General features: G+C 49.8%; 1 protein-coding gene across 4 annotated transcripts in view; it reads left to right on the plus strand.

The window, feature by feature from the left end:
• Positions 1-26,465, plus strand: part of PEX3 (peroxisomal biogenesis factor 3) — a 132,818-nt gene that overhangs the window by 75,306 nt on the left and 31,047 nt on the right. For all 4 annotated transcript variants that reach the window (XR_004538814.1, XM_033938215.1, XM_033938214.1 and 1 more), the window contains exon 7: positions 9,501-9,555. Coding sequence is in view for 3 of the 4 variants with exons in the window: in XM_033938215.1 (XP_033794106.1) it covers positions 9,501-9,555 (55 nt within the window). In the remaining variant the exon portion in view is untranslated. The remainder of the gene's footprint in view (positions 1-9,500; positions 9,556-26,465) is intronic.

Genomic DNA, 26,465 nt, shown 5'->3' on the forward strand with positions numbered 1-26,465 from the left:
GCCTAGTTTAAACTTGAGAAAGGTTGAGGTCCTCTGGAGATATAGACCAAATGCCAAACAGTGAATAAATACTTATTAAATTAATAAGTGTGTGTATCCTCAGTTTAGCTATAACGACGACTGCCAAAGCAGAAGTCCAGGCTTTAATCAACCGGCAGGCTGTTTTCCAAGCCACGTACACACCATCATAGGCATACACGTGTGTAAAGTGCAATAAGACAAAAGTGCTTCAAGTGAATTTAATAAATATAAGACTATATCTCCAGTGAATCTCATCCAATAATTTACTCAACAACGGAATCAAAAATAGTGATACTTAGCTCAAGAGTAATGTCCAAAGTTCATCCATAATTCATCCCAATCAAAAACTTTTTTTCTTTCAAAAACATTCAGGTAAGTCCCAATTGGAAAAATTCTTTCAGGCTCCCCAACTGGAAGGGCATTCACCACTGCTGCTACTACTACTACTTTTTATCATTTCTATAGCACTACTAGACATGCGCAGCACTGTACATCAAAACATAGAGACATTAAAAAAATATTCCTGAGTTTACTCTCATGAAACTTCATATCATGACCTCTAGTCTTAGAATTTATTTCCATAGAACTTCTTCCATCCCATATGTTTAGGGTTACCAGATTTTCCAAACAGAAAATCCGGACCCCCTAGACCCGTCCCCAGGCCTGCCCAGTTCTACCCATCCCCACTCCGTTATGCCCCAGTCCCGCCCTAGCCCTGTCCCTTGTTCCCTGCTCTCGTTGGGCAGGAGGGCATCCATGGATGTGACTAGATGATGTCATGCGCATTGGATGCCCTCCTGCCCGACGGCGATTTGTTGGAAGCTTTTCAAAACCCGGACAAAGCGGCATGTTTTGAAAAGCCATCCAGACCCCTAGACTTGTCCTCAAAAGGAGGACATGTAACCCTACATATGTTCCCTATCTCTCCTTTCTTTTAGGGTATTTCCAGTGTCCTGAAGTCTCCTCTTGTCTGGCTTTTGGTACAGATCCTGTTTCATTTTGGTCACATTTTCCTGGACCACTTCTAGCCTGTCCTTTCACAAAAATAGCCCCTAGAACTAAACAATATTCTGAGATGAGGTCTTACCAGTGATTTGTGCATAGACATTATAATCTCATTTTTATGTTAGATATGCCTCTTCCTACACATCCCAGCATTCCTCTTGCTCGCCCACTGCCTTGTCCCATCGTTTTGCTACTTAGGAAAATCAAAACCATTTTGTCTCTGTCCTAGTCAGTATACATCAGCTCTCCTTCCTTCCCACCTTCCATCGTAATTCACTCTTTATCCCAGGACAAGCAAGCATGATATTCTCACATGTGGGTGACGTCATCTATGGAGCCCCGATGCGGACAGCTTTTCAAGCAAACTTGATTGAAGATTCAAGTTTGCTGTGCTGCACCACGCATGCGTACCTCCTGCTCCACTAGAGGGCACATCCCCTCCTCGTGGTCTCCAGTTCATTTTTTTCCGCGGAGCCAAGAAGTCCTGTATTTCTTAGGCTCTGCCCCATGTGCCTTCTTGCACCGCAATTTCTTATTTTAAATTAGTTGGAAGTTGCTGGGCGCCTGTTTATTGTTTTATTAATTGTTCCTGCTGCCGAATCGCAAAGTCGCGGCTCGTTTTTGACTGCCCGGGGGCTCCCGGGTTGTCGCAGCCGCGTGGCCTCCCTGGCCGCGGCCTATTTCTCGTCTTATGTCCCGGCCCCTGTCTGGGTTTAAAAAGTGCACCCGGTGCGAGCGTCTGCTTTCACTCACCGACCCGCATCGTTGGTGCATCAGGTATTTGGGTGCTGATCATCCCACCGAGTCCTGTCCCCGGTGCGCCACTTTCCAAAACCGGGCGCTCCGTCGGCGTAGGGCCAGGATGGCAGACCTTTTTGCGGTCGACCAGCCCTCGGCCTCGAAGTTGGCCCCGGCCTTGACCTCGGCCTCGACTCCCTCGGCTCCGCCTCGACCCCGAAGACCTCGGGTTCCCTGAAGTCCTCGGCTCCGGGTAAGTCCCCACTTCCTTCCTCAGGTTCCGCATCAGCGAAGAAGCCAGCCTCGGGGACGCCAGCCGGGCATGGTGGAACCTCCTTGCCTTCGGTCCCAGCGAAGTCCTCTAAATCTTCGGGCCGTGCCTCCACCACACAGGAATACTCTGATACGAGATCGCCCCCAGTGGAGTGCACTCCGGCCTCGGACATGCCCTCGATGCTGTCCGTGCCGGTTTTTCAGGACATGCTCCGGGCGATAATTTTGTCGGAGCTGTCCGCGGCCCTCACTCACCTTACTCCGGCCCCGACCTCGACCTCGCGTGCGCCGGACCAGCCTGAGCCTCGCGTCGAAGTACCTCGGGGCAAGATGCACCGATCCCGATGCCTATCGTCCTCCTCGGATTCCTCGCCGAGGTCTTCTAGGCGTTCTTCCCTCACCGGGCTCCGCGGGGCGAAGCATGCCGAGACCTCGAGCTGGCGGGGTTCAAAGAAACCCCGGAGTTCGCCTCCGCTGTGGGGTCGCTCCCCGACACCTCGCTCCGGAGGACAGCTCAAGGTGGTGGAGTTGTCGCTCACCAACCCTTGCCTCTTGTTAACTCCCCCTCGGTCCGGGGATCCGGTCCGAGGATCCAGGCTTTCGCCGAGGGAGTTCGGGGAGAGGTCTCCGACCCGCCGTCGGTCGGTGCCCCTTACCCCGGTGTTGTCCCCGAGGGGCTCCTCGAGGCGGCGCAGATCCTCTACCTCGGAGCGCTTTCGCAGCGTTTCCCCGGTCTCGGATAGAGGGTCTGAGTGTGAGCCTCGCTACTCGAGGGAAGCTTCTCCTTCCTTTTCAGCAAGATGGAGGTCTCGTTCCCCGTCCCCACATGGGGCTACGGGAACGTCCCGCCCTTCTTTTACGAGATTCATCCAGGACATGGGACGCGCCCTTGACTTGGACCTCCAATCGGACTCGAGGTTTTCCAAGGAGTACCTGGCGAAGCTGGATATGACTTCTCCGCCCCGGGAGTCCCTCAGGCTCCTGTTGAACCCTGTGCTCCAGCAGACCTTCATTAGGAACCTCGAGACTCCCTACATGGTGACGGCTGTCCCCTCTAAAATGGAGTCAAAGTACCGTACGGTACCCTGTCTGGGGTTTGAGCAACCACAGCTCTCTCACCAATCGCTGTTGGTGGAACCTTCATTGAAGAAAGCTCACCCCTCCCGGGTCTCCGCTGCAGTCCTTCCGGGGCGCGAGGGCAGGACCCTGGACAAATTCGGCCGCCGTCTGTACCAGAACTCGATGATGGCCTCTAGAGTGCTGAACTACACGTTCACTTTTTCATCCTATCTTAAACATCTGCTTGGACTGCTAAGCTCCTTCGCGACGGATTTGCTGGCCTCTCGCCGAGGGGCGTTTGGCCTCCTACTAGAGGATTTTTCTAGCCTCCGTCTCCACCTGTTTCATGCAGCTTACGACGGCTTTAAGCTTTCCTTGAGGGTCGCTGCCTTTGCTGTGGCCATGCGCTGGCTGGCGTGGCTGCGCCTGGTCGACATGGACCCCAACCTCCAGGACCGGTTGGCAATCTTCCTTGGCAAGGAACTCTTTGACGACACTATTGAAGCGGCTATAAAACGCTTGTCGGAGCATGAGCGGTCATTCGCCTCCCTCGTGCGTCCCAAGCCTAAGCCGGTTGCTTCTCGTCCCCTACGGGACACGCCTCGCCGTTACCCGCAAAAGTCCACCCCGGCTTTTTCTAGACCTCCACCTAGGTGTCAGCAGGCTCATTCTAAGGCATTGTCGAAATCCCAGCCGACTGCCCCTGCCAAGCCACCTCCGTCCTTTTGACGGGATGCGCGGATGGGGGCTGGCCCTCTCTGCGCCACCGTCAGGCCTTTTTCCCATCGGGGGCCGCCTGCGAGCCTTTTACCCTCGTTGGGAGTCTATCACGTCGGACGCTTGGGTCCTTGGCATGATCTCATCCGGGTACTCTCTCAATTTTCGGGAGACCCCTCCCGACAGCCCTCCGAGCGCGTGTCCTCCCAATCGGGCGCAATTGCCCCTCCTTCTCTCGGAGGCTTGAGACCTTCTTCGCCTGCGGGCGGTGGAAGTGGTCCCCCCCTGTCAACAGGAGCAAGGGTTTTACTCCCGTTACTTCCTGGTACTGAAGAAGACGGGAGACCTGCGCCCGATTCTGGACCTGAGACGCCTCAACAAGTTTCTGGTACGGGAAAAGTTTTGAATGCTTTCCCTCCCGATTCTTTGCCATCTACTCGACGAGGGCGATTGGCTCTGCTCCCTCGATCTGAAGGAGGCCTACACACACGTTCCGGTGCATCCCGCTTATCGCAGGTTCCTGCGCTTTCAGGTGGGAGACCTGCATCTACAATATCGGGTCCTCCCCTTTGGCCTGGCCTCATCCCCTCGGGTCTTCACAAAGTGTCTCTTGGTGGTCGCAGCTGCCTTGCGCTCCCAGGGTCTTCAGGTATTCCCCTACCTGGACGACTGGCTGGTCAAGGCTCTGTCCAGGGAGGGGGTTATCTCAGCGACCCAACAGACCTTCAAGGTCTGGGGTTCGAGGTAAACTTCCCGAAATCCCAGCTGTGCCCCTCTCAGTCCTTACAGTTCATCGGGGCCGTGCTGGACACGGTTCGTTTCCGTGCCTTCCTTCCTCCTCCGCGTCTGGAGGCATTGGTAAATCTGAGTCGACAAATCTCGATGCTGGACTCGTTCCCAGCACGACGAATGATGACACTTCTGGGCCATATGGCCTCTACCATCCATGTCACTCCCTTTGTCCGTCTCCAATTGCTGATTCCGCAATGGACCTTGGCCTCTCAATGGTGTCAGGATCGAGACTCGATCAACCGTCCGGTGACTGTGACTCCTTCCTTGCAAAGATCGCTCCTTTGGTGGGCCGACTCTTCGAATCTTTCCAACGGTTTACTCTTTCTCACCCCTCCACACCACAAGGTCCTCACCGCGGACTCGTCGGAGTACGCTTGGGGGGCTCATCTGGATGGTCTACGCACTCAGGGGATGTGGTCAGCAGAAGATCGCCGCTACCACATCAACGTGCTGGAGCTTCGGGCCATCTATCTCGCCGCTGTGGCCTTTCAACATCTGCTTCTCGACCAGGTGGTTCTCGTCCATACGGACAACCAGGTGGTGATGTATTATGTCAACAAACAAGGTGGGACAGGGTCCTGGTCCCTCTGTCAGGAGGCTCTCCGTCTCTGGGAGTGGGCGGTGTCCCACAACATCTTCCTTCGAGCAGTTTACATACAAGGGGAGCGAAATTGTCTGGCGGACAGGCTCAGTCGCCTCCTCCAGCCGCACGAGTGGTCCCTGCATTCTCAGGTCTTGCGACAAGTGTTCGACAGGTGGGGGATGCCTCAGATAGATATGTTCGCCTCCCCCCTCAATCACAAAGTGCCTCTCTTTTGTTCCCGGATATACTCCCCGGACCGTCTCGAGGCCGACGCCTTCCTCCTGGATTGGGAGGGGAGGTTCCTGTACGCGTTTCCGCCTTTCCCTCTGATTCTGCGGACGCTGGTCCATCTCAAATCGGTGCGGGCCACTCTGATCTTGATTGCTCCTCGGTGGCCCCGCCAGCCTTGGTTTTCCCTACTACTTCAACTCAGTGTTGAAGAACCTCTACTTCTACCTGTGTTTCCCTCTCTGCTGTCTCAGAGTCGGAGCTCACTGTTACATCCCAATCTTCAGTCTCTTCATCTGACTGCTTGGTTTCTTTCCCCCTGACTTCTCTCCCTGTATCTCAGTCGGTCAGGGAGGTATTGGAGGCCTCTCGGAAGGCCTCGACTAGAATCTGCTATTCCCAGAAGTGGACTAGATTCTCGTCCTGGTGTTCCTCTCACCGCCAGGACCCGGTGTCGGTCCCTGTGTCTTCAGTTCTGGAGTATTTGCTTCATTTATCTCACTCTGGCCTGAAGACCAATTCCATTCGAGTACATCTTAGTGCGATTGCTGCCTTTCATCAGCCCCTGGAGGGGAAGTCTCTTTCACTCCATCCCTTGGTCTCTCGTCTCATGAAGGGTCTTTTGAATGTCCATCCTTCTCTCAAACCTCCGCCAGTGGTTTGGGATCTTAATGTGGTTCTGGCTCAACTCATGAAACCTCCGTTTGAGCCTCTGGATAAATGTCATCTTAAGTTTCTCTCTTGGAAGGTGATTTTCCTGCTTGCCCTCATTTCCGCTCGGCGGGTTAGTGAGCTGCAGGCGCTGGTGGCGGACCCGTCTTTCACTGTATTCCATCATGACAAGGTGGTTCTCTGCATTCATCCTAAGTTTTTGCCTAAAGTGGTGTCTGATTTCCATCTCAATCAGTCCATTGTTTTGCCTGTGTTTTTTCCCAAGCCCCACTCTCATCCTGGAGAGGTGGCGCTCCACACTCTTGACTGTAAGAGAGCGTTGGCCTTTTACCTTCAACGCACTCAGTCTCATCGGACAGTTCCACAATTGTTTTTGTCCTTCGACCCTAATCGGTTGGGTCGCCCAGTTTCCAAGCGCACCTTGTCCAACTGGTTGGCTGATTGTATTTCTTTTTGCTACGCTCAGGCTGGTCTCGCGCTGCATGGTCGAATAACGGGACATAGGGTCCGAGCGATGGCAGCTTCGGTAGCTTTCCTCCGGTCCACACCTATTGAGGAAATCTGCAAGGCTGCCACGTGGTCTTCGGTTCATATTTTCACCTCCCACTACTGTCTCCACTACTGTCTGGATACATTGTCCAGGAGCGATGGCCGTTTTGGCCAATCGGTATTGCATAATCTGTTTTCTTAAATTGCCAACTTCCCTCCATCCCTTTTCAGTTAGCTTGGAGGTCACCCACATGTGAGAATATCATGCCTGCTTGTCCTGGGATAAAGCACAGTTACTTACCGTAACGGGTGTTATCCAGGGACAGCAGGCATATATTCTCACAACCCGCCCGCCTCCCCGAGGTTGGCTTTTTTGCTGGTTATGTGAACTGGAGACCACGAGGAGGGGATGCGCCCTCTAGTGGAGCAGGAGGCACGCATGCGTGGTGCAGCACAGCAAACTTGAATCTTCAATCAAGTTTGCTTGAAAAGCTGTCCGCATCGGGGCTCCGTAGATGACGTCACCCACATGTGAGAATATATGCCTGCTGTCCCTGGATAACACCCGTTACGGTAAGTAACTGTGCTTTGGGGAAGGACAGGTAAGAGTGTTTCCCGCACTTTGTATGGGTTTTGAAAAGCTTCCAACAAATCGCCATTGGGCAAGAGGACATCTGATGCCACGCGATGATGTCACATGCACATGTTTCCTTGTTTGGGCTTATACCAGTCTTTGGGATAGCTGGTCCAATTTTAAGAATATCCATAGTCAATGAACATGGAATACATTTGCAAACACAGAACAAGGCTGATTTGTTTTTCCATACCAACATTTGTGCCTTTACTCTTTTCTTTCTTCCTCCAAATACCAGTTTTTGTCCCCCTAATTCTGTCTCCTGCTTTCCGCCATCTGCAAACTGGCCGTTAACATTTTGCCAGCAGCACCAGCAGATTCAAAGCTCTTGGACTGGTACTTCTAGCATGCTGATTTCACAACATGCACAGTTTGGTAGGAAAGATGTGCTTGCGTGACACAAACATTAGAAAGCTATCAGCAGCCACCAGCAGGTGTCCTGGCACTTTCTTTTGAGTCTTATGGTTAGCTATGCAGCGTGTGTGGTTGCACACACACATTCCTAGGGGACACAACTGAGAGGCAATTATTAATTTTCCCAATAAGTGCACTTCCCACTCCAGGATTGTTCATACTGCTCTTTATTTATTTATTTATTCAATTTTATATACCATTCTCCCATGGGAGCTCAGAACAGTTTACATGAATTTATTCAGGTACTCAAGCATTTTTCCCTGTCTGTTCTGGCAGGCACACAATCTATGCAGCCCTGTTTCAAAATTTTACTTTTTGAGGAGCTTTTGTGCTGTTTTCTAGTTTCGTTAGAGCAGGGATTCTCAAACCAATCTTTGGGACACATCCAACTACTCAAGTTTTCAGGATATCCACAGGGAATATGCATAAGATACAGTGGTAGTGGTGTCTAAATTTTGCCTAACCACTGAGTTAGCTGGCCAAAATCTAAACAAAAGAGGAGAGAAAATCAGTATCTTACTATTTTAATTTTATCAGGGAGCAGTATTATGATGTGAAATGTGGTGCAATGTATTCTAGGTCAATATTTCAGGAGCCTTGGCCTATAAACCATTTTGAACTGAGCAGCGTTAATGTCACAAAAATACAGAGCACCTGAAGAAAGTAATACAAATCCAGCTGCCAGCACCCTCAAGTGATCTGAATTGTAGAAAGCACTGGTGAAAGGGAACAATGAATTTTTCACAGCATTACTGACTTCTGCTTTTTCTTATAAGAGTACTATGGGAGAGAGGAGATGCATTTTAATTAGGGCTCAAGTTAATTGCAGTTAACTCAACCACTAATGCATTACTTATTAATTGTGATTCATTTTTAAAATCATGATTAACTTTTTAATCACATTGCAGCATCTCCTGTCTCCTCCAGAGATTTCTTCTGTTCTCTTCCACTCCCAACTCCTGTCCTCGGCGCAATCTGGCATCTTTCTTACTACTCGTTATTCAATATCACCCTGCCTTCCCCCCAGTGTTGGTCTACTTTAAAGGTGGTCAGTGGCCACACTGAACATACACTGCCTGTGGTCTGCTTTGAAACATTCTCTTTAGCCCATCCCACCTATGCAGAAATGGGAAGTAATGTTAGAGGAGGCAGGACGGGACAGGGGGAATGCTTTGGAGAAGGCCAAAGGCAACATATGTACAACATTGCCAGGAACCAACAGAAGACCATATTTAAGGTAGACTGGCGGCATTGGGAGTGTGAGGATTGAGAAGTAGAAGCAGATACTGAACTTTGAGGGGGAGAGGGGGGTGCTGAGCTGCAGACCCGTGAGCAGAACTGTAGGGACCACTGGTGGAAGCTATGGCTGAGATGGTGAGCTCCAAAAGCCACATAAAATATTTGGTTCTCACCACCGAGTTTGTGTCGCTGCTCATTGGAGTGAGGGGGGAGAGAGGAAGAGGTGCTGGACAATGAGAAGGAGGGAGGAAAGAAAGAGAGAGATAATGGGCCTGGGGGGAAGAGACAAAGGAGGAAAGGAAGATAAAAAGAGAAATGTTGGATCTAGAGGCAGGTGGAAGATTCATAGTCCTGTAGGGGAAATGAAGGAGGATGGGGTTTAATATACCACCTTTCTGTGATTACAATCAAAGCAGTTAACATATTACTTAATTTGTACTTGTAACTTGCCCAGAATCACAAAGAGAGCTTCAATGGGAAAGAAATAAAATACTTTTAATTGTGTGATTAATTACAATTAAATTTTAATCACGTGATTTATCATGATTAAACATTTTAATCAAAATGCAGCCCTAATTTTAATAAACTTTATTAGAGGAGCTGTGATAACTAACAGATTTCTTTTTCTCTCACTAGGGTTGACTGAGTTGATAACAGTAGTAAAACGAGCTGTTCAGAAAATTTTGGGAAGGTAAACACAATTTCTGTGATCTCATGGGGCTGTTTTGCTTGAGTTTTATCATGTCTAAGGCTCACCCTGAAAGAGTTAAGATGAATTGTTGTTACCTAGAACTGGATAAGACATGCTGTCACAAAAATGAGGCTACCCAAATCCGAATCCGCAACCAAAATTTGCTGCTCAGTTTGGGCTGGAACTGAAGTCAAAACTGAAACTATCATACTTGCCTCCCCCAGCAGAAGATGGGTCCCTCTGGACAGCTGCCTCCATCCCCAGGTCACCCGAGCATCAATGACCTTACCTTCTTCACAAGCCTTGGTATTTTTATGGCTTCTTTGGCAACAGAAAAGACCCCTTCTCTTTCCTTCCTTGTGCTGCTGGTTTAAGATAGCTGCTGAAACTTCTCACAGCCTTTTTGAAATTGACACCAGCATAAGCGAGAGTAATTTCAAATTGGCTGCTGGTACGACAGTCATTTTATACCAGCAGCAGTACCAGGCAGGAAAGAGTGGAGTTCTTTCTAGGGCTGCATTTTAATTAAATTTTTTATGATAGTCAGCAGTCTACAGAGGGACCACACATTTCATCTCTCTCTTCGCCACATTAGATATGCCTTTGCTTGTGGGAATGCCGAAGCCCTACCAGTCAAAGAAATCCATTCTCAAAGTTGCCGCCTTCCTCCTTGTGCTGCCTGAAGGCTGAGGAAGTATGGGGTGCTCCATCTGCCGATCCCAGCACTCCCCGAGCATGCTTGGGGAGTACAAGTGGCTGTGGCTGTAGACATGCTGCTGACTTCTCTGCTTCTGAGCAGTATGAGGAGGAAGGGGGTGACTCAGACAATAGATCTTAATATCAATAAATTTTTATTGAAAAAAGAACAAACAGAAACCAACCAAAGTCACAATCAGAACCATACATCACAAACATTGGTCACAGTAGAAATACAGTATCCGGTACCTTCCATATTCCCACCAAATAACCCCCAACCCATGTCAATTCACCGCACATCCCATAATACGCCCCCCTCACAATACAATACTCAAAAACCCTCAAACCTCCCCCCCACCCTCCAACCCCAAACCAGCACCCCAACTCCCAATCCAAAAGAAATCAGCCAGTACCCCCAATCCCCCCTAAATCCACCAATCATCAACCCCTTATTGTGCCAAAAATCAAATCCCAATCTCTATGATGCATATTAAAATAGCCTTGCTGTTTAGCAGTGACACATTCCATATGAAGTAAAGAACCTACCCGATCCTTCCATTCCCCTTCCGAAGGTACCCGAGTCTGTTTCCAATAAAAAGCTACTAAGCATTTGGCAACAGAAAGACCTATACGGAGTAGTTTCCTACACCACCAGACATCTCTCAAATAGGTAAGTCCCAACAAACAAGTCTGTGAAGCAAAACCCTCTCCCCCAACCAAACAGTCAAACAGCTAGTAATCATAACCCAATATGGTTGAACCTTAACACAATCCCACCATATATGATAAAAGGTACCTCCCCCCTCCCAACATCTCCAACAAACATCAGGTACATTAGGAAACATAACATGTAAACAAGCAAGAGTATAAAACCAACGAGACGCTATTTTTATGCATTTTCCTGAACCAACACACACACTGACACGTTACGTATTTCAGCACAAATAATGTCCCACTGATCCTCCGTCAAACAAGCCCCCAAATCTGCCTTAAAGCAAAAAATAGGTTTAGTCCATCCCCTAAGAAAAGAATACAATACTGAAATTGGACGGGGCACCCTATCCAACAATAACCACAAATTTTCCACTAGCTCCCGACCCCCCTGAGAATCTGCCAACCACCCCTGAGCTTGAATATCTCTAAGTTGGAAATAGGGAAAGAAATCCCCCGATGGTAAAGAATACCTCTTCTGCAAAATTGTAAAAGGAATAATCTCATTACCCTGCATGACATCACAAAACACCCGAATACCCCTCCTCGCCCATCTAGCAAAAATCCCAGAAGAACCACCCACAGCAAAGGTAGGTTCTCTTCGTATACCCACCAAAGTGGAGGTCCCCAACCCCACTGCCGCCTCATCGACCCCCACAAAAGAATAAGATGTTTAAGAAAAGGATTTTCCACCCCCTGCAACCTATCCCCAATAGACATAGACCCCCCCATATCCATTCCCGTAAAGGCTGCTGCCCAACCCAAAATTGCTCCATCTGCACCCCCAAATTAACCCCTTCCAAAAACCAATCCAAAATAAAACGGAGGTGCGCTGCCTGATAATACCAAACCAAATTCGGCACCGCTCGCCCACCCTGTTCTCTAGGGGCCCACATAACCCTTTTAGTCAACCTAGAAGCTTTACCTCCCCAAACAAACCTCAAAAAAGTTCTCTGCAAGCCCACCAACAGTCCCCTAGAAAGAGGAATAGGCAATGTTTGAAATAAAAACAACAACCGGGGGAGGATATTCATTTTTAACACCGCAATACGTCCCCACCACGACAGCCACAATCCCCTCCACTCCTGAAGATCCCGTTGTACCTGTAACACCAAAGGACCATAATTAGCAGAATAAAGTTGAGTCAAATCCTTAGTAATCTGAATTCAAAGATATCAAAATTTCTCCCCCGCCAACCGAAAAGGAAAATCACGTGTAATTCTCCTTATCCCAGGACAAGCAGGCAGGTATTCTCACTAGTGGGTGATGTCATCAGACAGAGCCCCGGTACGGACGTCTCACAAGCACGTGTTGCTTGTAGAAACTTAAAGTTTCTAGATGCCCGCACCGCGCATGCGCCGGTGCCTTCCTACCCGGAGATCCGGGCGTGTCTCCTCAGTTCTTTCTTTTCCGCGGAGCTGAGAAGTTCAACTTCATCATGCGCTAGCTGAATTCAGTTAAATTTGCCTTCCTTGTCCGCGTTTTCGCTTTCTTTTAATTACAGTTAACAGTTCTTTTCTTTTCGTAAAAAAAAAAAAGAAGATTATTTCCTCCGGCGGGTCGAACGGGCCGGCCACGTGGCTCAGGCCCACTGGCTTCGACCTCGCGGCGGAGATTTTCCGGCCTATGTCCCGGCCAATCACCGGTTTTAAAAAGTGCAGCAAGTGCCAACGCGCGATTTCACTCACGGACCCTCACTGGCGCTGTTTGCAGTGTTTGGGCCCTGACCACATTCCGAAATCGTGCAGGCCTTGCTCTACCCTTACGGCACGCTCATTCAAGCGGCGTTGCCTATTGTGGGAATCGATGTTCAAGATGGACGCAGCTAAGGATCCCTCAGCCTCCACTTCATCCGATACCTCCCCGGTTCGGGCAAAACCGGCATCGACCCCTCCTGCATCGAGCGTGGTGAAACCGGCATCGCTCGCCCCGACACCATCCACGAGCTCGACGTCGGTGCCTGCCCCGGTCTCCTCGGTTCAGGTACCTCTTCCTTCCACAGTGCCACCAATGGTCATCAAAGTGCCGAAAGCTACTAAGCAGAAGCACTCGGCCTCGAAGGAGCGCGATGTCCGTGCAGGAGGACCCCCTTTCGGTGCGGATCCCTCCTTATCGGCTTCGCTACGGTCCGTGCTGGAAGCTCAATTCGTTGAGCTCATGCAGACCATCGGACCCGGGCTCATCGCTGCCATACAGGGTGACCTCCCGGTACCGATCCAAAGGGGCGGCCCGCCCCCTCCCCCTCCCCCACACCGTTCGACCTCGACAACCGACGAGAACGAACGGGGGAGGGCGGCGATGCACACGTGGCAAGCCTCGCTTACCGATATGCCGCCATTAGAACCCATTACGCCTCCGCGCCAACATGGGACCAGACCTCCGATCGATACTCGAAGCCCTGGGCATAGTCAGGAAGAGTTCTTCCGTACTCCTTACCAGACTTGGGTAGCATCGCAAGAACCCGCATCGCAAACCCAGTTACGATCCACCGCTTCCAGCCCTATCCACGTGGGGGCCTCGGGAGACCATGCGATGCACAGACGATCCCGATCCCCGTCCCGCCACCGAGACGGGCACCGATCGAGACACTCATCCTGGCACTCCTCACGCCATTCGGAAGTGTCACCGCAGAAAAAACTGCAACGTAGGGGATACTCCTCATCAGAGGTGTCCCCTCCGAGGGGCCCGGAGTACGAGGAGACACCGGTGTCCGATTCTCCTTGTCACTCCCCGATGTCCACGGACCTGGAGGCCTCATCATCCTCCAGCCCGTCCCACAGACCGACGCTGGCGGAACAATTGTCCTTCTCATCATTCCTCCGACAAATGGCGGATGATCTGGATGTGACCCTTGACACGGGCTCCAGATACTCCAAAGAGTATCTGGACACCATGCATTTACCTAACCCTCCAACGGAGTCGCTTCGGCTCCCCTTGCACAAATTACTGGACCAGACCTTCATGCAGTGCTTCGAAACGCCGTATTCCATACCGGCGATCCCCAGCAAACTCGATGCTCGATACCGCATCGTGCACCATAAAGGGTTCGAGGGCCCTCAACTCTCCCACCAATCCCTACTGGTCGAGTCCTCCCTTAAACGCTCTCACCCCTCCCAGGTCTACGCCTCTGTACCGCCGGGCCGAGAGGGGAGAACGATGGACAAATTTGGTAGAAAATTCTACCAAAACTCCATGATGGCGTCACGGGTGCTGAACTACAACTTCTTTTTCTCTTCCTATCTGGAGTTCTTCTTGCCGGTGCTCCGCAAGTTCACTCCGTTCATAGACAACCAAGCTCGATTCGAGTTCGAGGAAGTAGTAGCCTCCCTCTCCCAATTACGCCTCCAGCTGATGCAATCCTCCTTCGATGCATTCGAACTCTCGGCACGCGCCGCCGCAAGCGCGGTAGCCATGCGTCGCCTGGCATGGCTCCGTACTATCGATATGGATCCCAACCTACAGGACAGACTCGCCAACGTACCATGTGCTGGAGCTGACCTGTTCGATGAGTCTATCGAAACTGTTACCAAGAAGCTGTCGGATCATGAAAAATCTTTTCAATCCATCCTACGGCCCAAATCCAAACCTCAACAGTCTCGACCATCCAGGCCACCCCTGATTTACCAGCGGCGTTACATGCCCAGACAAACGCCTGCTGCGAGACAGCCTGCGAAGAGACAACCTCCCCAGAAGTCTCAGCAAAAACCTCAGCCACCGGCTGTACCTAAGGCTCCCCAGCCCTTTTGACGCCCCTCCCGGGAGCATAACCTCGGCCTCTCCCATAGGGGGCCGCCTCCATCTTTTTTACCATCGATGGGAGGCCATAACCACGGACCTATGGGTCCTGACCATCATAAGAGAAGGATACTCTCTTCAATTCCATCGGGTCCCCCCGGACCATCCTCCAAGAGAGTATCCTTCAAGCTCGACGCAGACCGCCCTTCTTCTTCAGGAAGTCCAAACCTTACTTCAGCTTCGGGCTGTCGAGCCGGTCCCGTCAGACCAATTGAACCGAGGGTTTTACTCCCGGTACTTCCTCGTCCCGAAGAAAACGGGCGACCTGCGACCCATTTTAGACCTTCGGGCCCTCAACAAGTTCCTGGTCAAAGAGAAGTTCCGCATGTTGACCTTGGCTTCTCTATACCCCCTCCTCGAGCAGAACGACTGGTTATGCTCCCTGGATCTCAAGGAGGCCTACACTCACATCCCCATTCACCCGGCCTCCCGAAAGTTCCTCAGATTTCGGGTGGGAAATCTGCACCTACAGTATCGAGTGCTACCATTCGGCCTATCTTCATCCCCCAGAGTCTTCACAAAGTGCCTGGTGGTAGTGGCCGCAGCACTCCGGGACAGGGGTCTACAGGTATTTCCATACCTCGACGACTGGCTCATCAAGGCCCCGTCAGCCCCAGAGGCCACTTCGGCGGCCTTGGCTACAACCTACTTCCTCCAGAATTTAGGCTTCGAGATCAACTTCTCCAAGTCTCATCTACAACCCACCCAGTCCCTCCCCTTCATCGGAGCGGTCCTGGACACCACCCGACTCCGAGCATTTCTGCCCCAGCAACGCATGGAGTCCCTTCTTCATCTCTGCCAGTCGGTGGCTACTCGCCAAACCCTACCGGCGAGACAACTGATGGTGCTCCTGGGCCATATGGCCTCCACAGTACACGTGACACCCTTTGCCAGACTCCACCTCAGGATCCCCCAGTGGACCCTGGCATCACAGTGGAATCAGACATTCGATCCGCTGTCCAAACGCATCGTAGTCACACCTGCTCTTCGGCAGTCTCTACTTTGGTGGATGACCTCTTCGAATCTATCCAGAGGTTTGCTGATGCACTCTCCCCCCCATCAGAAAGTTCTCACAACCGATTCGTCGAATTACGCATGGGGGGCCCACCTGGAGGGTCTCCGCACCCAAGGATTCTGGACCAGTGCGGAAAGACTACACCAAATCAATCTATTGGAACTCAGAGCCATCTTCAATGCGCTCCAAGCTTTCCAACACCGACTCCACGACATGGTAATCCTCATTCGCACAGACAATCAGGCCGCCATGTATTATATCAACAAGCAAGGAGGCACGGGCTCGGCCCTCCTTTGCCAGGAAGCTCTACGAGTCTGGGACTGGGCGGTGCGCCACAACGCCCTACTCAGAGCAGTATACATCCAGGGGGAGAACAACGTCCTAGCAGACAAACTAAGCCGTCTGCTACAACCGCACGAATGGACTCTCCATTCCAACCCCCTTCACCAAATCTTCACGCAATGGGGGACGCCTCAGATAGACCTCTTTGCGGCTCCCCACAACGCCAAACTGCCTCAGTTTTGCTCCAGGATCTACACTCCTCATCGCCTCGAGGCAGATGCTTTTCTACTGAACTGGGGGAAACGATTTCTATATGCGTTCCCACCATTCCCGCTGATCCAGAAGACTCTGGTCAAGCTGAAACTCGAACGGGCCACCATGATTCTAATAGCTCCTCGGTGGCCCAGACAACCTTGGTTCTCCCTCCTACTTCAACTCAGCAGCAGGGAACCAGTACCACTTCCAGTGTTTCCTTCACTACTTACTCAACATCAAGGATCACTACTTCATCCCAACCTGCAGTCTCTCCACCTGACAGCTTGGTTCCTCTCAACGTAACCCCTCACCAATTCTCACAAGAAGTGAGGGAGGTCTTGGAAGCTTCCAGGAAGCCCGCCACTCGACAATGCTACTCCCAGAAATGGACCAGATTCTCATCATGGTGCGTTTCTAAGTCAAAGGAACCTCAGCGAGCTTCCTTATCCTCCGTGCTGGACTATCTCCTACACCTATCTCAATCTGGGCTCAAGTCCACATCCATACGAGTCCACCTGAGCGCTATTGCGGCGTTCCACCAGCCTCTACAAGGGAAACCCCTCTCGGCCCATCCGGTGGTCGCCAGATTTATGAAAGGACTCTTCCATGTTAACCCTCCTCTCAAACCACCCCCAGTAGTTTGGGACCTCAATGTAGTCCTTTCCCACCTCATGAAGCCCCCGTTTGAACCACTCAACAGGGCCCCTCTGAAGTATCTCACCTGGAAAGTGCTTTTCCTTGTAGCCCTTACGTCCGCTCGCAGAGTCAGCGAACTCCAGGCATTGATGGCGGACCCACCATTCACAGTATTCCACCATGACAAGGTGGTCCTCCGCACTCACCCGAAATTCCTGCCTAAGGTGGTCTCCGAATTTCATCTCAACCAATCCATTGTACTTCCAGTATTCTTCCCTAAGCCTCATTCTCACCACGGAGAATCGGCCCTTCACACTCTAGACTGTAAACGTGCCTTGGCTTTCTACCTGGATCGCACCAAGCCACACAGAACCACTCCTCAACTTTTTGTCTCCTTCGATCCTAACAAGTTGGGAAGACCCGTATCAAAGCGCACCATCTCTAATTGGATGGCGGCTTGTATCTCTTTCTGCTATGCCCAGGCTGGATTATCACTTCCTTGTAAGGTCACAGCCCATAGGGTCAGAGCAATGGCAGCCTCAGTAGCATTCCTCAGATCAACACCAATCGAGGAAATTTGTAAGGCTGCCACCTGGTCCTCGGTTCACACATTCACCTCACATTATTGTCTGGATACTCTCTCCAGACGGGATGGACAGTTTGGCCAAACAGTATTGAAAAATTTATTCTCTTAAGTCGCCAACTCCCCCTCCATCCCACTGAGGTTAGCTTGGAGGTCACCCACTAGTGAGAATACCTGCCTGCTTGTCCTGGGATAAAGCAATGTTACTTACCGTAACAGTTGTTATCCAGGGACAGCAGGCAGCTATTCTCACGTCCCACCCACCTCCCCTGGGTTGGCTTCTCAGGCTAGCTACCTGAACTGAGGAGACACGCCCGGATCTCCGGGTAGGAAGGCACCGGCGCATGCGCGGTGCGGGCATCTAGAAACTTTAAGTTTCTACAAGCAACACGTGCTTGTGAGACGTCCGTACCGGGGCTCTGTCTGATGACATCACCCACTAGTGAGAATAGCTGCCTGCTGTCCCTGGATAACAACTGTTACTGTAAGTAACATTGCTTTCCACCCCGTCCTCCAAGTTAATTCCCATCAATTCCATCTTATCTATATTAACTTTAAATCCAGCTAATCCCCCATAGGTTCGGAAAATATCTAAAAGAGTTGGAAGAGTGCCCTCTGGATCCCTAATATACAACAAAATATCGTCCGCAAAGAGTGCAATACGATGCTCATGATCCCCCACCCAGACCCCCTGCAAGCCAGGATGCTTACGAATTGCCACCACAAGAGGTTCAATAGATAATGCAAATAACAGCAGGGACAAAGGACACCCCTGCCAAGTACCCCTACCAATCTCAAAAAAATCTGTATAAGACCCATTAATTTTAATACATGCCCGAGGTATAGCATACAGGGCTCTAACCCAACCACAAAATGAAGGACCCAAACCCACTCTACCCATAACCTCCTATAAGAAATCCCAAAGAACCCTATCAAAGGCTTTCTCCGTGTCTACATTCATTATCACCATCCCCCCTTTAAGCGCTGAGCCTCCCACATCACATGCAAAGTACGGCGCACATTATCCCTTACCTGGCGCCGAAAAATAAACCCCGCTTGATCTACATGAATAAGCTCTGGCAAAACACGAGCCAACCGCTGAGCCAACACCTTTGCTATGATCTTAATATCTACATTTAAAAAGGAGATAGGTCGATAAGCTCCACAGCTAGTCGCCTCCCTCCCCGGCTTAGGCAAAACAGTAATACCCGCATCCCCCATAGATCCCGGGAAAGGACTTCCATTTTGAACCCTATTAGCTACCCAAACCAACAAAGTACTAAGAACATCCTGAAACTTTTTATAAAACAGACCAGAGAACCCGTCCAACCCTGGCGCCTTTCCCGGTTTCAAACCTCTAATCACCCCAAGCACCTCCAATTCAGAAATCGGCTCCTCCAATCTGTCATACTCTACAGGGGACACCCTAGGTAAAGGCAAGCCATCCAAAAAATCACCCAAAGCATCTCCCAAAGGCCGATTGACCCCTTTCTACAAATCCCTATAATAGGACAGAAAACAGGCCTGTATTCCCGAATCCGTGCGAGAGACCCTCCCCCCACTCCCTTTAATCTCCTGGATCTACGCTTTCGAAGGAATCTCGTCAACTGAGCTCCAGATTTATTCCCATATTCAAAAAGACTCTGTTTCAATCTGGCTCTCATAAAAGCTACATCCTCTAACTGGAATTGCTGTAATTCCTGTCTTAAACTCTGCAATTGACATACGACCCCGGAGTCCAACGTAGTCTTATGATATAACTCCAAATGCAATAATTCATCTCTCAAAAAAACATAGAAACATAGAAAGATGACGGCAGAAAAGGGCCAAGGCCCATCAAGTCTGCCCACTCTATAGACCCTCCCCTTAAGATTAGCCAATGTTTTACCCTGACCCACGTAGGGATCCCACATGGGCGTCCCATTTATTCTTAAAATCTGGCACGCTGCTGGCCTCGATTACCTGTACTGGAAGCTTGTTCCATTGCTCAATCACTCGCTCCGTGAAGAAATACTTCCTGGTGTCGCCGTGAAATTTTCCGCCCTTGAGTTTGAGCGGGTGCCCCCTTGTGGTTGAGGGGCCTCTGAGAAGGAAAATGTTATCTTCCACTTCTATACGTCCGGTGACGTATTTAAACGTCTCAATCATGTCTCCCCTCTCCCTGCGTTCCTCGAGAGTGTAGAGCTGCAAATTGTTTAGTCTTGCTTCGTACGAGAGACCTTTAAGCCCTGAGACCATTCTGGTGGCCATCCTTTGGACCGACTCGACCCTCTGCATGTCTTTGCGATAATGTGGCTTCCAGAATTGCACGCAGTATTCCAGATGAGGTCTCACCATGGTCCTGTATAATGGCATTATGACTGCAGGCTTTCTGCTGACGAAACTTCTACGGATGCAACCCAGCATCTGCCTTGCCCTTGAGGAAGCCTTCTCCACCTGATTGACAGATTTCATGTCCGCGCTAATGATTACTCCTAAATCTCGTTCTGCTGAAGTCCTGGTCAAGGTCTCCCCGTTCAAGGTATAAGTTCTGCACGGGTTTCTGCTACCCAGGTGCATGACCTTACACTTTCCAGCATTGAAGCCCAGCTGCCAGGTTGAGGACCAGCATTCCAATGTACGCAGGTCCTGCGCCATACTATCTTGTAGATTGCCCTCGCTTACCATATTACATAGTTTGGCGTCGTCGGCGAATAATGTTACTTTACCTTGAAGCCCTTGAGTCAGATCTCCTATGAATATGTTGAAGAGGAGCGGACCCAAGACCGAGCCCTGCGGCACCCCGCTGGTCACCTCCGATGTCTCAGAGAAAGTACCGTTAACCATCACCCTCTGAAGTCTGCCACTCAGCCAATCATTGACCCATGCCGTCAGAGTCTCTCCTAACCCCATCGATTTCATCTTGTTTAACAGTCTGTGGTGTGGGACGCTGTCAAAAGCTTTATTGAAGTCTAGGTACACTATGTCCAGTGAATCTCCTTCGTCCAGTCTTTTTGTTACCCAGTCAAAGAAGCTGATGAGGTTTGATTGGCAGGACCTACCCTTGGTGAATCCATGTTGATTGGGGTCCCGTAGATTCCCTTCGTCCAAGACCGTGTCCAATTGGCGTTTGATCAGTGTTTCCATGAGTTTGCATACTATCGATGTCAGACTCACCGGTCTGTAATTTGCAGCCTCTGTCCTGCAACCCTTTTTGTGTAGAGGAACGACGTTAGCTGTTTTCCAGTCCAAGGGGACTGTCCCTGTACTCAGTGAGAGATTGAAGAACACGGCTAATGGTTCTGCCAGGACATCACCTAACTCCCTGAGCACTCTGGGGTGCAGATTGTCCGGTCCCATGGCTTTGTCCACCTTGAGTTTTGTTAGCTCAAAGTAAACCTCGCTGGGTGTGAATTTAAAATTCCGAAACGGGTCTTTTGTGTTTGACTGTGGCTTCAATTGAGGGCCGGACCCTGGCGCCTCGCAGGTGAAGACCGAACAGAAGTATTCATTTAGTAGTTCGGCCTTTTCGGGATCCGATTCTGCGTAATTCCCGTCCGTTTTTTTCAGGCGTACTATCCCGTCTGTGTTTTTTTTCCTGTCACTGATATACCGGAAAAAGGATTTGTCCCCTTTCTTAATGTTGTTTGCTAGAGTTTCTTCCACTCGAAGTTTGGCCTCCCTGACTGCCGTTTTGACCTCTGTGGACTTGATCCTATGTAGCAGTTGATCTTCGCTTTTCCCCGTGCGTTTGAAGGTAGCAAATGCGTTTTTCTTCTCCTTGACGAGACGTGAGATCTCTGCGGTGAACCACTGGGGTTTGTCTTTTCTTCGCCGTTTGTGTGATGATTTTATGTAACGGCCGGTTGCCTCGTGTATGACAGATTTCAGGGATGACCACATATCCTCCACATTCCCTGTCTCAGTTTGGACCTGGAGCGCCTGATGGACGAAAACTCCCATGCGTGCAAAGTCTGTTCCTCGGAAGTTGAGTACCTTTGTTTTAGTGTTTGATCTATGGAAACCTTTCCTCAGGTGGAACCATACCATGTTATGATCGCTGGAGGCTAGCTTATCTCCCACGAAGACTTCTGAGACGCTTTCCCCATTGGTGAGTACTAGGTCAAGGATCGTTTGGGCCTTAGTGGGCTCCATTACCATTTGATTGAGGCGTGCTCCTCTTATGGAGGCTAATAGCCTCTTGCTGCCGCTGGTTGTTGCTGAAGGTGTGCTCCAGTCTACGTCCGGCATATTGAAGTCTCCCATAAGTACAACGTCCCCCCGTAGAGCAATATTTTCTATGTCTTCGATTAGTTCTGTGTCCTTGTCTTCCGGTTGTCTTGGAGGTCTATATACCACACCAAGATACAGGCATTTTTCTCTCCCTCTGGCCAGGTTCACCCAGAGGGATTCCCCGGTGTACTTAACGTCTGTGATTCTGGTGGTTTTGATGCCTTCTTTAATGTATAGCGCTACCCCTCCGCCTAACCTGCCCTCTCTGTCTTGACGAAGTAAATTGTAACCCGGTATAGCCATATCCCACCCATGAGAGTCCGTGAACCAGGTCTCGGATATCGCCACCACATCTAGGTCGTCATTCACTATCTCGGTCTCCAATTGCAGAATTTTATTGCCTAAACTGTGTGCATTGACATACATGGCCCTCCATCCCTTGTGTTTGCTAGGGCTGTCATGCGTCTTGTGAGTGCTTACCTTGGGCTCAGAAGGGCGGTTGTGTCTCGCCTCCACAGGATGATTCCTTACTGCTCTGGAATGTGAGTGGATACCCTCCCCCAACTTACCTAGTTTAAAGCCCTGCGAAGTAGGCGGGCTAGACAGTGTCCAAGTACATTTTTACCTCTTCTGGTCAGGTGAAGTCCGTCCGGTCCCTGCAGTCCCTGGAGTGCCTTTCCATGGTCCAGGAATCCAAAGTTCATCTCTATGCACCAGTTGCGAAGCCACTCGTTGGTACGTTGGATGCGTTCTTCCCTGGCTCTTCCTCTGTCTCTAACTGGGAGGATGGATGAGAAGACCACCTGTGCACCTGTTTGCTTCAGCTTCCTACCCAGGGCTCTGAAGTCATCGGGTATGTTCTCTGAGGTGTTCCTTGCAGTGTCGTTTGTACCTACATGGATAAGAAGCATAGGGAAATGGTCATTAGGTTTTAGTAGTTTATCGAGACAGGTGGTGACGTCACGAATCCTGGCTCCAGGGAGACAGCAGACCTCCCTTGACTGCAAATCTGGTCTGCAAATTGGACCCTCGGTTCCTCGCAGCATGGAGTCCCCAATGACTACCACTCTGCGCTCCTTCTGGGGGGGCTGATCAGCGTGCTTTGGAGTCCAAGTTGTGCGCAGGGTGTCTTCCCGAGCCTCTTCCGCTACCTCCTCGGTAGTAATGTCCTGCAAGACGTGGTATCTGTTTTTCAGGCTGAGTTGTGGTGAGCTACCCTGTTTGGGACAAAAAGAAGAAAAGGGAAGTGAGAAAAGGGGGGGGGGGGTTCTCCGTTTTCCCGTGGAGGAGGTCACCAGCTGCCAGGGACCGGCATCCCCTATCATTTCTTGCACCCCGATCGTGGAATTTATAACTGGAGACTTGGGTGTCTCGAGGATGGATCTGTCGTGGGTCAGCTCTGCCAAATGGGAAACCTCCTTGATGGCTCCATCGATGAAGGCCTCGTCCTCCCTGATGCTCCTTAAGCGCTGCACCTCCTCCCTGAGGCTCCATAGTTCCTGTAGGATGTCCCTGTTCAGCTGCTCCATCTCCTCTGTCTGAGGGTCCATTGCTCCCTAAACTTCTTTTTCCTCGCTCCCCATTTAATCAAAACTCCCCTCACCACTGCTTTCAGGGCATCCCAAAGAATCCTATCACTCACCTGGAAGAAAAGTTCATAGTCTATGGAAACAGACATGGGGGGAAATACTTCTTGCCCTGGATTGGTAGTGTGGAGTGTTGCTGCTGTTTGGGTTTTATGTTCAAATCTGTTTTATTATTATGAATACAAAACAACAAATAACAAAGACATCAAAGTCAAAGGAAAGATCTTCCAACAATACAAAAGTTATCACGTTGTTTTGGTTGCTGTTTGGGTTTTAATAAACAGAAAATATGATGAAAACAATTAGCTTAACAGGGTTTATAAAAGATTTAGATAATTTTCTAAAGCAAAAGTCCTTAAGCCATTATTAAGATGGTTTGGGGAAGCCCTTACTTATTCCTAGGATAAGCAGCATAAAATCTGTTTTACTCCTTGGGATCTTGCCAGGTACTTGTGACCTGGGTTGGTAACACGATGCTGGGCTTGATGGACCTTCGGTCTGTCCCAGTATAGCAACTCTTATGTTCTTATATTCTGTCTCGGGTTAGATAAGAACATGTCATTGGTATCCCCATGTATTGCTGTTTTGCTGGTGGAATTGTAGAGCCAAGGGCTCTCCAGGACATTGTTGGTGAGGGTGACATAAAGCTAAGACTTTTTGGATGACAACTGGCAAAATAACGATCAGAATTTAGGAAGTTGGTTGTGCTGAGAACTTTTGAGCACTCCCTCTTAGAATTTCATGTTAAGTGGCATACCATGGGATGCTGGGATGTTTTAGTTTAACAGGGCAACATTGAGTTATAAGCTAGTGCGAATAAAGTTGGTGCAAGAGTGCCTGAATGCAACAGAATTGACCTTGGCTGCCAGCTAGAAAGAAGCTAGTGTATGGTCACTGACAAAATTTTGGACATATATCTATAGAAAAGAAAAATCGACAGCACTATGCAGAAATGCTACGGGAAGAATATCGAGTCAGTTGTGGGAATCTAGCTTTGTCTAGTAGCTAGTTCTTAAGAGGTGAAGTAGCGGGGGGAGGGGGGTTAAGAAATTAGACAATTTTTATATAGTTGGAGGTAAATGTCATGGAGATTGAACTAGTAGAATAGGTTAAGGATCTTGATTGGCTGCTGTAATGATATTGATTTAAACATGCCTTGTACTTTTGATTATGATGAGATTGTACAGTAGAATCTCAGTTAACCAACTCTCGGTTATCTGCCACTCTCACTCAACTGGCAAAAAAATCACCGGTGGGGAAAAAAGTCCCCAGAAGCACCAATGGCAGTGGTCCTGAGCCTCAAGTTCCCCTCCCTCCCTTAAGCCCCGAAGAACTAGAAGCGGCAGTGGACCTGAGCCGCGAACCCATCCTCCCTCCTGACCCAAAGCATCCTGAGCCGCAAATGCCCCTTCCTCCCTCTCTCAAGCCCAGAAGCAGCTGAGGCACAAAGCCCCCTCCTTCATGCCCTGAAACTCCAGTGTTGGCAGTTGTCCTGAGCCGCAAAGCCCTCCTTCCTCCCTTCCTCAAGCCTCGAAGTGGTGGAAGCAAGTGGTGGTCCTGAGCCACGTACCCCCTCACTCGCTCCCTCCCTTACCTGTAGCGCAGACTGTTTGTGGCCCTGCTGGGGTTGGCCATGAGCAGCCTATTTTGAGTCTGCCTCCTGCTGATCAGCTGCACTTCAGGTTAGGAAGGGAGGAAGTGAGCGAACTTGGGGGTTCGTGGCTCAAGACTGCCGCCTGCTTCTTCCACTTCGGGGTTTGAGGGAGGGAGCAGGGCTTTGTGGCTTAGGACCACTGCTGCACTGGTGCTTCAGGGTGGAAGGGAGAACATAAGAATAGCCTTACTGGGTGAGACCCATGGTCCATCAAGCCCCGTAGCCCCTTCTCACGGTGGCCAATCCAGGTCACTAGTACCTGGCCAAAATTCAAAGTGTAGCAATATTCCATGCTACCAATACAGGGCAAGCAGTGGTTTCCTCCATGTCTTTCTCAATAACAGACTATGGGCTTTTCCTCCAGGAACTTGTTCAAACCTTTCTTAAAACCAGCTACACTATCTGCTCTTACCACATCCTCTGGCAACACATTCCAGAGCTTAACTATTCTCTGAGTGAAAAAAGTTTCCTCCAATTGGTTTTAAAAGTATTTTCCTGTAACTTCATCGAATGTCCCCTAGTCTTTGTAATTTTTGACGAAGTGAAAAATTGATCCACTTGTATCCGTTCTACTCCACTCAGGATTTTGTAGACTTCAATCATATCTTCCCTCAGCCGTCTCTTTTCCAAGCTGAAGAGCCCTAACCGTTTTGGGGATAGAGATCTGTGTTCTAACTCAGCACTCTCAATCAACCGGGAAAACAATTATCCAGTATCCACCAATCCCCTTGGGTGCCAGATAACTGAGATTCTACTGTATCACATTTTGTTGGTTGTTAAAGATTTCCATTAAATAAATAAGTAAAATACTTAGGGGTGGGGGCAAAATGTCAACAGTAAAGAGATTACAGGGGCATTTTATTTTTTAACTACAAATCTTATATTTTATTGTTTGTAAACATCAAATATCAGCTGCTGATAATTGTTCTAAGCTGTGGTGGTATATCAAGTTTTGATAAACATTTACCTCTTCCTCTTCTCCCTCCCTCCCTCTGCTTTTCATGTTTTGCTATACTCATTTTGATACCGTCATCAATTGCTCATAAGTAACCTGAAGAATTATAGCTGTGCCTTCTAAAGCTTGTCAGAAATGTATTGAGATAGTCCAATAAAAATGATATGACCTTATTTTCCTTGCCTTTTTAAAAATTCCCATTTATCACATGCAAGGAGGAAGTGCTAGCAATATATGCCGATTGTGAGTCATAGGGCCACTACTGCTTTGGATGGAATCAGGAGCAAGCAGGGTAGTGAGGACTAAATTCTTTCAGTTGACCTTGGACTCCAGTAGCCTGTCAAGGCCCAATGTGAATACTGCTGCATTTATTTGACCTGGAGGCAGCAGTTTCCTCAATTTATAGGTCATTATGTTGCTCTTTTTTGCTGTCAGATCCCAGTACAGACTGATAGAGGGAGGGAACTGGTATGAGTGCATCTAGGAGAGGGAAGATGAGAGTGTACATGTTAAACAGTAAGGGCAAACGT

Source organism: Geotrypetes seraphini, chromosome 3, assembly GCF_902459505.1.
Source record: "Geotrypetes seraphini chromosome 3, aGeoSer1.1, whole genome shotgun sequence".
In the NCBI taxonomy this organism is placed as follows: domain Eukaryota; kingdom Metazoa; phylum Chordata; class Amphibia; order Gymnophiona; family Dermophiidae; genus Geotrypetes; species Geotrypetes seraphini.